The sequence below is a fragment of the Echiichthys vipera genome, assembly GCF_963691815.1.
Source record: "Echiichthys vipera genome assembly, chromosome: 6".
Classification (NCBI taxonomy): domain Eukaryota; kingdom Metazoa; phylum Chordata; class Actinopteri; order Perciformes; family Trachinidae; genus Echiichthys; species Echiichthys vipera.
The window spans coordinates 22527691-22546141 of NC_139831.1; the positions used below are offsets into that span (position 1 = coordinate 22527691).

At 40.9% G+C, this 18451-nt stretch overlaps 2 protein-coding genes across 2 annotated transcripts in view; one reads left to right on the plus strand and one right to left on the minus strand.

The window, feature by feature from the left end:
• tenm2a (teneurin transmembrane protein 2a) overlaps positions 1 to 6917 on the plus strand; it is a gene marked incomplete at both ends in the record, with an annotated part of 168389 nt that extends 161472 nt beyond the window's left edge. Inside the window, 9 exon segments of the mRNA XM_083915704.1 lie at positions 1302 to 1537; positions 1632 to 1928; positions 2176 to 2733; positions 2832 to 3101; positions 3658 to 4068; positions 4218 to 4328; positions 4434 to 4701; positions 5213 to 5343; positions 6180 to 6917. Of these exon segments, the coding sequence (XP_083771830.1) occupies positions 1302 to 1537; positions 1632 to 1928; positions 2176 to 2733; positions 2832 to 3101; positions 3658 to 4068; positions 4218 to 4328; positions 4434 to 4701; positions 5213 to 5343; positions 6180 to 6917 (3020 nt within the window).
• Positions 6918 to 10635: 3718 nt separating this feature from the next.
• LOC310948023 (cysteine-rich and transmembrane domain-containing protein 1) lies at positions 10636 to 18203 on the minus strand. The gene is made up of 3 exons (XM_083915024.1): positions 18084 to 18203; positions 13913 to 14239; positions 10636 to 11706 (listed from the first exon to the last, which is right to left on the minus strand). The coding sequence occupies exons 2-3, from the start codon at positions 14217 to 14219 to the stop codon at positions 11603 to 11605; spliced, it is 411 nt and encodes a 136-aa protein (XP_083771150.1). The 5' UTR covers positions 14220 to 14239; positions 18084 to 18203; the 3' UTR covers positions 10636 to 11602.
• Positions 18204 to 18451: the final 248 nt, after the last annotated feature.

An 18451-nucleotide genomic window follows, 5' to 3' on the forward strand; every position in this document is an offset into this window, starting at 1 on the left:
ATCTTCCTGGAGCCGTGCCACATAACCAGCCCTCTCTCGCTCCCTCTCATGGAGTAAAATTACCAATACATAGTTGTTAATCCCAACTGGGATCATTCTGCTTTTGAATATCATCACAGCAAAATTCATTAACTCATGCAGAGTGAATCCTCCTCATCCCTCAAGCTTTCTTCTAACACACACACACGCACACACACTCACTGACATACAAACAGCTCTCAACCTGTTCCCATGATCCCTGAGCTTATTTGGTCTGTTTGGAAACAGAAAAGAGAATAATTTCCTCCCTTTCCTTGACCACTGGCATGGCAGAAGTGTGAATGCAGACTGCTGGCTGTATAAATCTCAAGGCCTCAGAGAGAATAAGTTGTAGATGTATTCAGCGATCCACCTGCGATGCGGAAGGAAAAAGGGAGGGTTGTTCACAGTGCTGTAAGTCATTTAAGGTTTCCGCCGCACTGTGTGGGTTTCAGCACGGCTCTCTGCTGACATACTCACTTAACCATCTCCCTCTCTTTCCGCTCTTTCTCGCTCTCTTCATTAACTCCTGCACAGTGAATTCTCGTTGGCCCTCAAGCTCTCAGTTCTCCCTCTCCCTCGCTTCTGTTTTATTACGAGGTCGTTCAGACAGAGAGAGCAGAGAAGATTCATCTAAAGGCTTTTGCTGCCAAGTCAATGGAAAAAAGCTTCACTTGTCTGTTTGAGGCATTGTTAAAATGTGCCTGGAGCTTTATTACAAATTGGCCTTATGGATTACTGTCATTTATAGCAGGGCTTCAAAGGGAGACACCATCTGATCCCCTAACCTTTTGTAAATGAAATAAAAAAAAGCTCCCTCTTCCGTATCTGCCAGATATTTCTGTGCTGAAAACAATTTTATCTTACTTTCAATCACATCATTGGGATCATGATGCCTGTTTTCAGACATCTGAGGGAAAATGTTGCCTCAGCATAAGGCATGGGCTTATCTGTTTCCATTCTTGTGTTTGTGAGTGAGTCATTAAACTGAAAAGATAGGGAGATTGTAGAGAGAGTTTATTTAGCCTGATTATTTGCATTCGGCATATTTTTATTTTTATCTTAGTTTGTACAAAGAGGAATCGGGTCCATAAATATTTTATGGACTGCGGGCTATGTCCCCTTCCATTTTTTAGGCCGAGCAGCCTATACACACAAATGTTATATATCGAAACCCGTTTAAATGTAATTTCCTTGGCATAACTGCTTCGTTTACAACATGGATGTTCTGTCAACTGTTCTGCTTTCCTTGTCCATAGTATAACTGTCTGTCTCCCCCACAGACCAGGTTAGGAACAGTTACCAGCTGTGCAACAATGGGACCCTGAGAGTGATGTACGCCAATGGTATGGGCATTAGCTTTCATACAGAGCCCCACATCCTGGCAGGCTCTGTCAGCCCTACGATTGGTCGCAGGAACATCACCCTGCCCACTGACAATGGCCTCAACTCGATTGAATGGCGTCTGCGCAAGGAGCAGACCAAGGGCAGGGTCACTGTGTTTGGGAGGAAACTTAGAGTGAGTTGGCTTTTTTTTTTCATGTGTCGGTGACAGCCTTGTTTGAAAATAACATTTCCTGAGATTAACCGTTCCTTTTTTCCCTTTTCTATAGGCTCACGGCCGCAATCTTCTCTCTATTGACTTTGACCGTAACACACGCACAGAGAAGATTTACGATGACCATCGAAAGTTCACGTTGCGCATCATGTATGACGCTCAGGGCCGACCAGCTATGTGGTTGCCCAGCAGCAGCTTGGCAGTGGTCAATGTGTCGTATTCTACCACTGGACAGCTTGTCGGGCTGCAGAGGGGGAGCATGAGTGAGAGGACTGAATTTGACCCGCAGGGACGCATCCTGTCTCGTTCTTTCGTGGACGGGAAGGTGTGGAGCTACAGCTACCTAGACAAAGTAAGCACATTTATCTTTAACATTGTCATCTAAGTATCATATCTTTCCAGGGCAATTGCAAGAACGAACAGCAATTTGGATTGCAAAATTGAGTGAAGTAATACATCACTTTCATGGTTATGAAGATTCAAATTTGTCAGCTGAGAGCAAATTACTGCTGGTGCTATTTCACAGGAGGCAAGTCATCCATTGATAATGCTATTATATTAATCCGGATTGTGCTTTCTCTCTCTCTCTCTGCCTCCAGTCCATGGTGCTGCTGCTGCAGAGCCAGAGACAGTACGTCTTTGAGTTTGATGCCTCAGGTCGGGTCACAGCTGTCACTATGCCAAGTGTGGCCCGTCACACCATGTTCACACATGTGTCTGTCGGATACATACGCAATACCTACAACCCCCCAGAGAGCAACGCCTCCATCATCCACGACTTCAGCGAGGACGGCAGACCTCAGGCCACGCATTACCTGGGCACCGGCCGCCGTGTCCTCTACAAGTACGGAAAGCTGGCAAAGCTGTCAGAGATCGTGTACGATAGCACTGCCGTCACTTTCGGCTACGACGAGACAGCTGGTGTGCTGAAGATGGTCAACCTGCAGAGTGGGGGTTTCTCATGCACAATCCGCTATCGCAAAATGGGTCCGCTCATCGACAAGCAAATCTACCGCTTCAGTGAGGAGGGAATGGTCAACGCAAGGTTTGACTACACCTACCATGACAACAGCTTCCGTATCGCCAGCATGAAGCCTGTCATCAGTGAGACGCCGCTGCCCGTTGACCTCTACCGATACGATGAGATCTCTGGAAAGGTGCAGAAATGTTGTTCTGACGTACAAACTTTGTCAATGAACTTTGTCCTTTTGCTGTCACTTTGACTGACCTTTTCTCTAAACCTTTCTACCTACAGGTGGAGCACTTTGGAAAGTTTGGCGTCATTTACTACGACATTAATCAGATCATCACAACTGCCGTTATGACGCTGAGCAAGCATTTCGACACCCACGGTCGCATCAAGGAGGTCCAGTACGAGATCTTCCGTTCGCTTATGTACTGGATGACGGTGCAGTATGACAGCATGGGACGGGTGGTGAAGAGAGAACTCAAAATTGGGCCCTACGCCAACACCACTCAGTACCGCTATGATTATGATGGAGATGGACAGCTCAGTGGTGTCAAGGTGAATATTCTTTTGGAGAGAGTTGGGTACTGTCTTATCTTTCAGTATTGTAAAAAGTGAGATTGTCATGACTTTTTTTAACATAAAGCAGGTCAAGGTGCTATATAATTACTATGAAGGTATAAAACGCTCTTCCACAGTGAAATGCACACATCCTGTATTCAGAAACTGTCTTTAAACGAGCCGTCAGGACTTCTGTATGGTTGTGATGTCACAACTATACCAGATATATATATATAGGTTACAGTGACGTTACAGTCATTCCCTGGCTGTAGGTGAATATTGGCTGAGGGCGAATACAGGTATATTCAGACAGACGGTATAAGAAATAAAATGTGTTTTTGGCACATTAAAGCATGTAAACGTGCTTTAGTAGAAATAAAATATTATTATATTATAATATTATTATAAAATAATATACAAAAAATAAACAAAAGTATGAACCTGAAAATTTGCATAATATGGGACCTTTTAGTGTTCATGACACCTAATATGACTAAAATGTAATCTATCATTAACGTTACACTCCATTTACCAACTTCCTTGTTTTATTCAGGTGAACGACTGGTCCACCTGGCGCTACAGCTATGACCTGAACGGTAACCTCCATCTGCTGAATCCTGGGAACAGTGCCCGCATCTTGCCACTCCGCTATGACCTCAGAGACCGCATCACACGCCTGGGAGATGTCCAGTACCGCCTGGATGAAGACGGCTACCTCAGCCAGCGTGGTTCAGACATTTTTGACTATAACTCCAAAGGTCAGCTACTGAGGGCCTACAATCGAGGCCCCAACGCCTGGAGCGTTGTGTATCACTACGACGGGCTGGGCCGCAGGGTGTCCACGAGGAACAGCCTCGGACAGCACCTTCAGTTCTTCTATGCTGACCTCAACCACCCAACCAGGATCACACACATTTTCAATCACTCCAGCTCAGAAATTTCTTCGCTCTACTATGACCTGCAGGTAAGCTTCGCTGGACATAGTTGCGCATTTACATAAAAGTAATTGATTCATCTTTTTTTGAAAATATGAATACTGATAAATATGATTGTTAAAGCAATACAACCTAATCCTAAATAATAATAAAAATGTTCTGACTGTCTCATGATTAGGGACATTTGTTCGCCATGGAGGTTAGCAGTGGAGAAGAATACTATATAGCTTCTGACAACACTGGCACACCACTGGCTGTCTTCAGCAGCAATGGGCAAATGATCAAACAGGTAATACACAAAGTTTTAATCTCACTTTATTTACAATTACTGTTAGAAAAAAATGCGGTAAAAACCATTTGCAGACAGTAAACTGACTCTGCTTATGTCACCTAGGTGCAGTACACAGCCTACGGAGAAGTATACCTGGACTCTAACCCAGAGTTTCAGCTAGTGGTCGGTTTCCACGGAGGTCTCTACGACCCCTTGACTAAGCTGGTCCACTTCACCCAGCGGGACTACGATGTTTTGGCCGGCCGATGGACTTCCCCCGACTACAGCATCTGGCCCAAGATCGGGAAGGATCCCTCTCCATTTAATTTGTACATGTTCAAGAACAACAACCCCCTCAGTGACATGCTGGATGTCAAAAATTATGTCACAGGTAGAGGAATTAAATGTATTAATGTCATGCACATGTTGAATTCTGTTGCATGAATATTTTTACATAATTAGGGCCATATTTTTGCCTTGTAAGTGGCTGGAGTTTTATTCGAAGCTGTCCATTTCCCCATGGTGTTAAAAACCACCCTTTTTTCAAGAATGTAATATGGATACAGTAGAATAGTCAGGTAAAACCCACACTGTAATGGTCAGACAGTGGATAAGGTCATATCAGTTTAATCACATCTCCTCCAGAACAAGCTCAGCGTATGTCCTAACAGTGTCTCTGATATGACTTTTGTGCAGAAGTAACACATTGTTATGGAAAACATAGTTTATGTAAGTAACATTGTACTGCAGATGGCACAGAGGCTGATAGCTTTGCATATGAGACACCAGATGAGTCTCACAAGCATACACGCTTTCACTTTTTTAATGATAAAAAATGGTTGATTTGCAAACGTGTTTAACTTTGTCATTGAGCTAATTACTTTTCCTCCTGTCTGCTGTAGATGTGAAGAGCTGGCTCGTGATGTTTGGCTTCCAGCTCAGTAACATAATCCCAGGGTTCCCTCGACACTCACTCTACTTTGTGGAGCCGCCATACGAGCTGCATGCCACCCAGCACTGTGAGAACGGACAGGTATGGAGCGCTTTGCTGAAGATAAAATGTTGCCATCAACAGAATCAAAGCCAATATTAACTCCATGATGGGGATTTAGCTGTACGTATTAAAGGTCCCATAGTGTACAGTATGAAATGGGATTTCCATTTTTTTTATTATCAAGCAGGTCTAAATAATACTATGAAAGTGTCAAAACACTCTATATACTATATATAGGTAGAAAGTGTCGTAACAGTGCATTTAGTCATTCCCCGGCTACAATGATGATGCAGAGACACTGAGAGCACAGATTCAATTCAATTCAATTTTATCTATAGTACCAAATCATAACAAACGTTATCTCAAGACACTATAACATATAGAGTAGGTCTAGACCACACTCTTTAACCTATTCATGATTTTACAGAGACCCAACAATTCCCACATGAGCAGCAACAAGTCATACAATATGTTATTATAATAATAATTACTATAATTATAATATACAGTGTAGTAGTCTACATTCTTGAAATATAGAATGCAGAAGACCCGGAAATGCAGACCAATCAGAGCAGACTGGACTTTTTCCGGAGGGGGTCTTAAAGAGACAGGCGCTAAAATAGAGCATTTCAGACAGAGTGAATACTGGTATATTCACACAGACAGTTTTAGAAAAAGAATATCTTGTGGCTTTTTACATTAAAGCATTTACACGTGTTCTGGTAGAAACACAAAATACAATGAACCTGAAAAACAGCCTAATGTAGGACCTTTAAGACAGACACTAGTGTCTTTCAAAGCAATATGTAATTTGTCTTATTACATTACCCTATCTTTCAACAAAATTAAAAAGCTTTCTTCTTTTTCTCATGTAGCTCATCACTGGTGTGCAGCAGGCAGCAGAGCGTCACAACCAGGCCTTCATGGCCCTGGAGGGTCGTCTTCTCAACAAGGAACGCAGAAGACGCAAGGACAAGCCCGGTCACTGGTTTGGCACAAGCACTCCCATAATAGGCAGAGGAGTAATGCTGGCTCTAAAGGAAGGCAGAGTGGTGTCTGGTGTGTCAGCTTTGGCCAGTGACGACAGCCGTAAAGTAGCACTGGTGCTCAATGGCGCCCAGTACCTTGAAGGCACTCATTATACACAGGACGGGAAGGACTGTCACTACTTTGTGAAAGTTGGCTCTGCTGACAGCGACCTATTGGCCCTGGGGCTTACCAACGGGCGCAAGTCACTTGAGAGCGGTATCAATGTGACGGTGAGTGGCCGCTCGAGGAGAGGAGTGACTGTGGAGTTTGCAGTACCGTCGTTAGTACTGAGTGTTAGGTACGGGCTTGCTGTGGACGTGGTGGATGAAGAGAAGGTAAGACTGTTGGAGATGGCCAGACAGAGAGCTTTGGCTGGGGCCTGGGCCAAGGAACAGCAGAGGGCCAGGGATGGGAAGGGAGGCAGTCGCCTCTGGACGGAGGGGGAGCGACAGCAGCTCTTAACGACGGGTAGAGTACAAGGCTACGATGGCTACTATGTACTGCCTGTGGAGCAGTATCCAGAACTGGCTGACAGCAGCAACAACATCCAGTTCCTCAGACAGAATGAAATGGGGAAGAGGTAACAGCCTACCTGAACTCCACCCTCTCTCCCTACTTACACTTCTTTAGATCCTGTTCCTTTTTCCTACCCAGCCTCCTCAACCCTTCTCCTCTTAAAACCGATGGAGAATTAACCAACACACGGGGTTACACATGGAACGCTGCAGGGACTTTTGAAAAGAATGACTTATCAGAAAACATATTATTGTTGATTTTACTGCCACAGGCAAAAAAAATTTAAAGTTAAGTCAAACGGTTCTTTCTTCTTTTTTTTTTTTTTGAAAAAACTTTGAACAACTGATAAAGCACTGAAGAACTTTGAGAACTGTTGCTTAATGAATAAGAAGATTCCCCTTTTTAAAAAAGATAGTGATATTTTCGCCCCTATTTTTTGGGTCACACTGAGAGCGGCCATGACAGCTACTGAACACACAGTGGAGTTGTACTGCGCTGGCTTCTGGGGTGAATGCTTTTCTGTCTCTAATAGACACTGAAGGCACAGGGACCAAAGTGGAGACAAAGCCACTCCAGAGTGCAGCCATTACAACTACACATCAACGGAGGACATCATAAACAGCGACAGACAAGGCAATGTTAAAGGTCGTCCAATACTATGAGTCGTCTCCCTGTCTCAGGCCTCCCATTGTCCACCACAGATCAGTCCTCTGCTGCTGAGGCGGCGCACATCCAACCAAGCAACACACAAGCTAACGGCATCCTTGAACAAACCCAAGCTGTTAATGGACTGGAAAATAAACTTTTTTTAAAAAATAAAGTAAAAAAAAGTGATGGCTATATTTGTGGACAGTGGTATCACACAGCATTGTTTATTTTAGAATGGGGTGAAGAATCATATTCCTAAATATGTGTCCGACCACACTAAATTTCAGGATGTTGCGTATATTGTAGATGCCGTAGTTTTGTACGTTTCAGTCGCGGTAGAATTGTGAGACTTTCACCAAGGCACTTCTGTACAGAACGATCAAACACACCACTCACAGAGTCCAGAAAAAAACATGCTAAGTTAGTATTTATTTTATTCTTTTTTATTTATTTATTCTTAGTACTATATGACAATCATGAATGAGTCACCAGTTCTATTCCAAATGAACATTAATGGATGAGTTTATTTTCTTTTGTAAAATATGTAAGAAATGTTCATTTTGTTTTTGTATTAATTTCAGTTTGCTGCCAGGGCAAATAATAGTCACTCTCAAAAATAATAATTTATGTAATAAAGTGTTTAAAAAAAAAAGCGGTTTATACTTTAAATAAAGTCTTTAAAACTGTGAAATCTGTTTTTTCGAACTATATTTCGATGTACAGTGTATAGATCTACCTTTATGCAGCACAGTAGAATATTGTCCAGAATATCAAGTTTTATATTTCTAAGAGGAAGTGGCTTGTAATGTGCAAAATCTTTAGCTGGTCTTACTACTCTAGAGTTTTGTGGCACTCTAATATTCCATATCTACAATATCAATCCCCAGTTTGTTGTTTTTGACTGTTTTTTTGTCTGGAAGCAGAGATATTTCTGTCCTAGATCCCAACAGCAGTAGCAGTAATGGATCCCTCTCACTGTGAAGAGACTCGTGCTGGATGTCATAATGTACCAAATCAGTATTATCGAAGGATGATTCCTATACATTCACTGAAACGAGACTCTTCTGAGAACCTTATCAATAAAACATAATTGTTTACTTCAACTGAGCAGCGTGTAGTTCACTTTCGTCTCATTTTGTGTTTGAAGACAATTGATGTTCTTTTTACAGTAGGAACTTCCACCAGACTTCAATGACATATATGAACATATTAACATTAGTTGCATTTCAAAGCAATCTTTAGGTTGTTGTTTTTGTAGCCTATATTTGAAAAAGCTCCATTGATGTTAACTGTGCATCAACCTCGCTGAATGGTACGTATGCCCCGAGTGGTAAGAAAGGCTTTTTATTTATTTATTTTCTAAGTCTGCTCATAATTGTTTTCTCTCATGTGTTTATGACTTAAGAACAGATGGGGGGAAAGTTTTGCCAGGATAATTGTTTTTTTATCCTCTGGGAAAAACATATTTGGCAGATTATTTTTTATATCTGTCAGGATCATTTGTGTTTTTTTCTGTGAAAACAGATGGGGGGAAATGACATTCTGGCAAGTGTATTAATTGTTTGGGGTTTTTTTTATCTCTGAAAACAAGTGAAACGTTTTGGCAGTTGGATTTTTGGGGGGTTCACTTAATTTTTACCTGTTTTTACAGATGGAAAAGAAAACTTATATTGAAGGAAACTTTTTTTCACCTAGAGAGAAAACAATTTAAATCAGACTTGGAAAATAGATCACCAAGAGAAAAAAAAGAATAGTATTTTTTTGCTCCTACATTCTTTAAATAAGTAAATATATAAATTACAACGGCAAACCAGGAAACAACCACGTAACTACCACCTCTGTTAACAACATACATAGGGGCCAATATTCTCGACAATGGCTGTTCAATCGATTCTGATGTGTCATTACAATTACGCCTGTTTTCTGAAGTGCTCACAGATAAATGTTTTTTTCCTGGGATCATTTTACTCTATTGAATTTGAGATGCCTCATCACCCTTCAACAGTGTTAGAAGAAGTGAGTGTCTGTGATCAATATTTTATAATAACAATGGATCCAATGGCCGCATGTATTCAGAAAGTATTCAAACCCCTTTATTTTTCATTGTTATGTTGCAGCCTTAAGCTAAAATAATTTGTTTTTACTCACATTTTCACTCAACACAACATAATAAGTGAAAACAGGATTACATTTTGTCTACAGAAAATGAAATATCACATCGACATGAGGGGAGCATATTTTTTATTTTATTTTTTAGGGCTTTTATTCCCTTTTTTCAGAGCAGAGAACTGAAGAGAGAGAAGAAAGGGGGGAGAAACGGGATGACACGACACCAAGGGCCGCAAGTCGGATTCAAACCTCGGCTGCTGCCAAGGCCTGAGGCTACATGGGCCACGCACTCGAGGCTCTACCCAGTGAGCTAAAGGCTAAAACTTACCTAAAGCCTCAGATTAGGGAAATGTGGCACTATCAGTTAAATGTTGTCCTCTAGTTTTACTTATGTATTTTTTTATCTGCAACAAAAAGTACTTAAAAGTATCTGAAATTAAAGTACTCATTATGCAGAATGACCCGTCAGTGTTAACATCTAAGCAGTACTTTTATGTTTCATTTCTCCATGTTGGGTATTTTAATCTATAAAATCCTCATATTCTCTGCACTGAGCTTTTGTTTCGTACGTAATATCTTAATCTAAAAAGAAACTAGTAACTGTAAATGTAATGGCGTAAAAAGTATAATATTCCCTTCTGAATCGTATAAGGAGCATAAAATAGAGGTACTCAAGTAAAGTACAAATACCTACTATAAATAGTGCTGGTGGAGTAAATGTACTTGGATACTTTCCACCACTGCCTCTAAAATACTGTTCATCAGGAAGTCATGACACATAACTTGAAAGATTTGTGACAACAGTCTCTCCAGTTGTTTAGCCTCATGAAGTACTGTTAATGTGTCAAGCAGGCAACCATGTTGCAACCAACATCCTGCACTAGCAACTGTGTTATAAATAGATGAATAGATCCTGCCAAGCCCCGCCGGCTACAGTATACTGATCTATATTTTCCTTTAACCTCCCCCATTCACACAAACATACTGCGATCCCCCAAATATACACAAATGACAAAGCCTTCCAATCAGTGGGAATAAATTGTTTTAATGCAAGTTTCTCATCCAAAGCAAAAAGGCATCTGACAGGTCATTTGGTTTCTTCTGTTGAGCAATCTCAAGTTGTTGTTTTTTTTTTTTTTCAGATTTTGAGTTTTTATCTCCAAGGTATGTAATAAAAATAACATTGGAATTTTTTTTTTCATATCAAGATCACCATGAAAAAAAAACATTGTGGCCTTCTGCTGTGAACAGAAAGCTAACATAAATCACTGTCATCTTTAAAAATGCATTCCACTTCCTGTCATGATTCCACCTGAAGACAAACGTCGGCAAAAAACAGCTTCTGTGCAAATGAAAGGGTACATGTCAAGCATCAGCTTCTTAAGAGCGCCCTGTGGCTAATTAACAGCCGGGGTCTTGGTGGCCTTTGAGGGGGTCCAGGGTAAGGGGTTGCCCTTGGCAATGGGAAGCAGCACAGTTGAAGGGGTTAAGGAGGTTAGGGAGTGTTGGAGATGGTGGACAGGGCAGGCAGGAGTAGTATCTTACAGAGGTAATCGTCATAAAGTGCCAAAGAGTCTCACACTAGATGCGCCTGAGATCCAAGTATACTGTATGTGTGTGAATGTGTATCGACCTTAGTGTGTACCCCTGTTGTGTGTAGGTATACGATTACAGCGAGGAGCCTGAAATTCAGGTAATGTTTAGAAGCTCAGTTACAAGCTGCTACAGAGTAGCCCCTGGACAAGGTCAGTCAGTCAGTCAGTCAGTCAGTGCTGAAGGATTCACATCAAGGTAGAGTAAGTGGCTCCAGAACAGAGACTTCCATATGGGATCGAGGCTTTTATTTATAGACGAGCAAAAGACTTGTAGAGGGAATAGAGGGGTGGTTTAAATGGACTGCGTGGTTTAAGGCATATGGGGGAGGAAGAGGGTGATGGAGCTCGAGGCACAGATATGGGTTGCAAGGGTGAAACGGGGGTGAACAGTTAGGGAGTAGTTATGTCAGCATGTCCCAGAGACAGCAGCAACACAGAGCTGTCCAGCAGGCTGTCAGGCACGTGTCTCCTGTGTCGTCTCTTCTCCTGTCCTCCACCACGTACACTTAACGAAAGAACAAAAAAGAGAGAGAGGAGAGCACAGGAGGAAAGAAAAGGGTTGACAGGGTTAGGGAGAGAAGAAGGGGAAAAAAATCATTTAAAAAAATGAAGAAGCAATTAGTGATTCCTTCTCTCAAATTGCATGAAACCAGCTATAATTCACCATCAAGTCTTCAGCTGTGAGCTCAAGTGTGGCCATGGCTGCTATGATTTTCCTCTAATTACATTCATCATGGGAGGCACATCACCATGGCACCACAGCAGCCCAGAGCCATGATCAGACAGCGTTACAGTTGAGTAACATTAGCAATGCTTTGAGGTTTCATTAAACATATCAAAATCTCTTGACATTTCTGCCCCAACGAGGCGTTTCCCTTTACTTCACATGGAGGTTGTCACTTTCAGTTAATCCATCTAAATAAGCCATGTGAAAGGATTATGTTACTCCATACGTGAAGTTTACTATCTTTTCCACAACCACACACACAAAACCAGTCAAACAACTGGCCTGAATGAAACCACTCCCTCTTCCTTGTGTTTGTGATTAATCATTTATGTGGAGGGAGCATTTAACAACCAGGTGCAGTGAGTCGTGACATAGGTGAATGTGTTTCCAAGGTGACCGGCTCCTGGTCAAGAGATTAAGTGAAGCTAGCAGACCAATGGACTCTGATAATAATAAAACCTGTTAATGATTGGCCATGCTAAAAAAATGAATGTCTCTATCAAGATAAGTCGGAGCAAGACTCTTGATAGCAGAACACTCATTTTGTCAGCCAGGAGAGGTTTATCTTAAGTCATTTACACGAGCAGTAACACCTCAACACTCACTTTAATACATAAAGATGGTGCTAACTGTGCTCTGTGGAAGCTTTGCATATTCGTTTTGAATCCATGACGTGTGCTTTTCGTTTCACAGCGTGTGCTACACTCAGTTCTGGATGCTCCGTTGGGAGGTGCTACTGCACTGACACACCTTTTATCTTAGACCCGGCTTGACTTCACACTTTTAAATCATTAATTGCTTACTCTACATGCAGACCTGTTTTGCCTTTTTGCTGTCAAAGTCACTGAAATGATTAATTCACCAATAAATAAACACAGTGGCTCAATCCCCTGGAGTCCTCGCTGTTTCATACATATTTAGTTAGTGCTGCTGTCAGTGACCATGACTGGCAAAAGAACTAGAGTTGGTCCCTGGGCGTAGCAGCTGCCCACTGCTCCTAGTATATTAGATGGGTTAATGCAGAGGACAATGTGCTGAGTGCGGACAATAAAGAAATCCTATCTCATCTGAAATAATTAATCAACAGACTGGGCATGTACTATATTTTTTTTATCAATTAAAAAAATGTGTAGTAAACTGAGCATATGGTTCCAGCTTGCCAGCTAATTTAATTGTTTGAGTTGTATTACTCTGATTTAATTCTTATAGAAGAAAGGGTAAAACCAGATAAGTGAAAACCTCTTCCTACTCCTTTTTGAACACGTATTTGTTTTGTGGTATGAGAGTTTGATATGTCTGTATCTGTTCACTTTATTTGTTATGGTTTGTTTAATAATAATTTTATTTATTTTTTTTTACATGTTCCAAATGAACGCCAAATCAGGCCAGGGGTGTAAATTGGTGGGGCAATGTCCCCTTCCCTTCATGGATGTGGTTGATGTCATCCATTACGGAAATATAAATGGCATTTTCAGTAATCAGTTCCTACTAAAATGTGTCTCCTGCAACATTTTTAAATAAAATAATGATCAAACAAATCAAAAGGTCTGTGTGGTCAGGTCTTTTAGATGACACTAATAACTTGCATTGCTATTAGTGATGAGCCATTCTTAAACATGCTAGCAGATTAGCTCGCCTCTTCTTGCTGGTCCGTTGATTCTAAAAAAAAAAAATCTATTCATTCTAGATACAAAAGTTGAAAAGGTGAACATATTAGTGAAAGGCAAAGTATTTGAGCCTCTTCTACTTTTTGTGTCTTCATAATGGAAACCCTGATTTTGGCAACCTGACGCTACCTTTTGAAAAACCCGGATTAAAGAATGCTAACCCTTTCACAATTCTTTGACTCATCTATTACCTATCAACACATGTCCCTCAGGATAGCACTTCTTGTATCACCAGTGTTCTTCCAATCATTCTGATCTGACACTATTATGAATGCCATACACATTTGCACCAGTCTCTGTCGTGTGTTACCACTCACCTGTGTTTTTGGGGGCTTCCCCATACATTTGTCCAGGAGGAGGCCCACCCTGCCAGCCAAACTGTGGTTGTGGTTGTCCAGGATACCCATAAGGAGGCTGTCCTGGGGCAGGATAAGGACCTCCAGGGCCTACTGGTCCAGCGGGGTAGTTAGGGTAAGAAGGATTAGGCTGCTCCATATTCACAGGATAACCCTGAGGTGGGTAGCCTTGTGGAGGTGGGTAGCCTTGTGGAGGTGGGCCCTGCGCTGGGTAGCCTGGAGCAGTGGGGCCACTGCCTGGATATGGAGGGGGCTGCTCAAAATTCATTTTTTAGGTTGAAAAATCACCTGAACAACAAGAAAAAAGGAGTGATGATGTAAAGAATGGAACTTTTATCATTTTAATTAGTCTCAAGTAAACACTACAGTGAACAGCGGAGGTCTTGTATTAGAAACTAGAACAACTTGTTTTTCTGCTTTTATGCAGATCTATAGATACTGTACAATTAAATAACCTTCAATAACTTGTGGACAGGTGTGTAGGAGGAACTGTCTATAGTAAGAGAGAACATTACTGCACATTGTCCTATTTACTTCATACTTGAAATACCCTCATATACAGTATAAGTGTATATTAAGACACTTCTTTACATGTAGAGTTGAATTATGCTGCATACAGTATGCTATACATATTCATGTTCCTACTTTGACAAAAATAATAGTATACTGGGGTTATATACTGTGAAGCCTAAATTACATAGTTTGCAGTTATCTTTATGCGAATGAAACTTAATCATGAAACTTGTATTTCATGATCAAAACGATGTGTGTGGTAATTGTATGGACTGTGGAGAGTGTGTGTCTATTTGTTATTCAGCCTCGAGAGTCACATTAGTCAATTAATCCCTCAGAGTCCTGTCTCATATGGTAAACAGCCACAGTTCCCACAACCATGCAGAAAGACAAGTACAGGATATTGTTTTTTTTCACTTGTTAAGGATGTCTGGTTAATCACAACCCACGTCAGTTCTACCAGAGATAAGCACATTTGTCTTACTGCTAACAAACAGACTTTACAAAGGATGAGTCAGCTCCCCGGTGTGCAGGGTGGGGCTAATCAAACACACCTTGGGAGAGTGAGTGAGAAAGAGATTGCAGTGACCAAATAGGCCTGTGCTGTTTGTATCTTCACACTAGGTTCCTCTTTACTTAGAAGAACAAAATCATGAAAGGTGACGTGCCAAATTATCAACATCACACATTCATAGTTTCTGTGTACGGTGTGACATGAACATAACACGGGAGATTGACAATTCATTTCAATGGCGTTGCCTATCGAGGAACTCTTATAATAGGCTGTTTGGAAAGTACAATAAATGTCAGCGATCAACTTTGTGTCTAAAGGTTGTTAGATTCATTCTAAACCTTGTGAAAAGGAGGTGGACTATTTCCCAACCTGCCACTAATGGCTTCTGATAAGGCAGGTCCAGGTCCATCACAACCCTCATGCTTGCCTTCATCACTAGATTTGTTCATGTAGAACAGTCATAACAAAGGAGAGTGGGCTAGATGGAAAACAGCATCTCTGCTAGGCCTCCCAGAATACCTCTGTCACGTTGTGTATGTACACTATAAACATCTAAATAGCACTCCAACTCCTTTCTGCTAAGCTTATCCTTCCACATCCAATCTTCTGCCTAAAATAAAGCAATGCAGTAGCTGCAAAGTGAATTTTGTCAAGAGGCATTTATCACACTGGTTTACACAAAACTGGTTGCCAATGCCTTTTTCTGTATTAGAAAAAACAACACTGTATTTATTTGGTTCAAATTGTGTTCAAAATACCTATATGGACCGATTATTTGCCAATCACAGACATGAGTATCTATTGGTGTCTGCATATATATTTTCTGATATGTGCCAACATGAACATATAAACTAGAAAACAATGCTTGAGTTGAAAGGGTGTCATATAGCTATTTTTGTTCAATTTAAATGGTCAGCAACTGACTGAGGAGTGATACTGAACATACATAATTTTTTTCTTTCATTTTTAGATTCTTTATTTAAATATTTATTTTATTTTTATTTAACCTTTGTTTTATTGTTTATTTTTTTAGAATTGTTCTGAATAAAGATGCAGGTTTTTTGTTTAAGAAATCAGCTTTCTGAGTCATATTGGTGCAAAATTAGTTAACAAACAACATAGATAGATTATATACCGTATATAAATAGTATTGGTTATCAGGGACATTGTAATAAAGGGAAAATTGAATTGAATTGAAATCTTCCCATATAAAGTTGGTATCGGTCTAAAAAATCCCATATCGTTCGGGCTCTAGTAATAATATTAAGGATGGCTCTTAGGTTGTGATATACCTAACAAAAAGATAATGAGTATATTTCATACTAATTTCTCAAAATTGTAAAACTAAATGGACCCTGGAGGAAACAGAAGAAATACTGTTAACGTTGTACTTAGTCACAACTACAACATTCTGCTTTAACATAAGCAATAAGCATCTCTGTGCAGTGCTTTCCAAAGATGCCCTGACATTTCACCACCTGAATTTGTTCTTAAAGCTATTGACAGATGGCAAAGCCTCTGTAACTATGGTTACCATGCTCCGGGAGGAACACAATGATCCCTGATGGTTTGTTTTTGTTGTACCTTGAGGCGATGAGGACGCCGAGGAGTAGTAAAAAAAACACAATTATCAGAGCTCCCTCTCTCCCTGTTGACAGGGAAGCTTTGATGGCTGTGGGATCTTTGTTCCACCCGAGTCATTTTTCACTAGAGAGTGTTACATTACTGGCTAAAGGCTGAAAAGGGGCCTCTTTCAAAGGGACCTTACTAATAATCAGTAATCTGAACTTGTAGGTCGTCTTGTCTTTATTGTACCCATATAAACCTGCGCCAGTCTTTGGTATAAGATCAAGTCATAGTGAGAAGTGATTTACAAGTCTCGTCTTTCCTATGAAGGCTTGTGTGGGTGTTTAGTGTATGTTAATTTGCATGTTTGTCATTTGTTTTCCCCTGTTTGACTGCAGGAGTAAGTGAGTAAGCTCAGGCAATGTTTCCACAACAGAATCATGGGGTTGATATCATGTAGAGAAACACACATGGACAAACGTCTCTGAATCCATTAAACCCCTCTAACAATGGAATATATTGACAAAGGAGTAAACAGTCAGTTCACTAATGTGTGTTAACCTTAATCAAAACAATACCTCTGTTGACTAAAGAAGGGACAAAATCTTATCAAATACATCTTAACTTTGTAAACCAGTTCAGGGCTAGTAGCATCAGCCGTTAAACCAATTTACAGTAAATAGGCCTAACAAGTAATCCAACGGGATACTAGGGGAATTTAATTACCATGGTTCCTTTTCTATATAGCAGTTAAAACAAGAACGGAATTATATCAGTTAAACTTTCATTTCATTCATTTGTTGTCATTTGTAGAGAAAACAGTAGTGCATTGTTTGAATAAAGACAAAATGGTGAATTGTCTGGATAGATGTATGCCATCTTACGTTAGTATTTCCTAGTAAGTATTGCACATCAGCACAAATAATGATTAGCTTGTATCCCTACATACAGGCCTACATAAAGAGCCTCGTTAAACTGAGACTGTGCTAACACACAGCAGAAGTGGAGCTGCTTTTGTTTAGACTCGTTTAAGACGTTTGACCAAGAGGCCGGGATGCACAGCAGGTTACGGGAAGAAAACACCCCATTGGACCTCATTATGAAGAACCAGAACCACTTTCTCACCCACAAACACACACACGGTAGCACATACTGAGCCAAGTCACGACAACCTGATACAACAACAAATACATCAGCAACCTGAGTCTTTGTTGCTGCACACTCAAGTGACATTTAACGTTAGCTGCGTACTATCAATTTGGCTATTAAGCTAGTTTCTTATGAGCCAAATATGACCATATTAGCTTTTTTTTTAACTATTATTGGTCTACTGATATCCGTATTGTAGTAGTATATGTATTAATTACGCCCACAGTAGGTTATCAATATTTGGGAAATAAGCTATCAACACAGGCCGAATAGAAGTGGCACCTGCAGGCCACAACCCACACGGTCCAGATCCAGCCCACTTAACTCAATGATAACTAGGCTCACGAACACACAAAAATAACCGTTAACGGCATGTTGTGGACCACCTACCTTAATAAGTAGTATCCAGGTCTGTAAACAACAGCAATTTCTGTGTGTAGAGAGGAACTCCTTCCGTCTTCAGAGTTCACTACAGTATTTTACCGCAATGTGCGACCCTCTTCTGTCCAGACACCCGAGTGCGTATCGCGTTTGCGGGACGTGACGTCATTAACAGGGTTCAGCAGGGGGAAGGCAACAAAAGCTCGGATTGGTTGATGCGACGGTCCGCTGCTCGAAGCGTCCAATCAAACGACGGAGCGATGACCAGTGCGACGCATGGTGGGACGTGAGGGAAAAACCAATGACTCCTGATCATCTGACTAGATAAAAGATTGAATAGGGCCTACATTACCAAGTCGATGACGAGATAATTACGA

Bases quoted from the DNA above. Each gene is read 5' to 3' on its own strand.
- LOC310948023 (XM_083915024.1), bottom strand. From the start codon at position 14,219: ATGAATTTTGAGCAGCCCCCTCCATATCCAGGCAGTGGCCCCACTGCT. The intron at 11,707-13,912 runs GTGAGTGGTAAC...TCTTTCGTTAAG, and splicing joins GGAAGCCCCCAAAAACACAG to TGTACGTGGTGGAGGACAGG.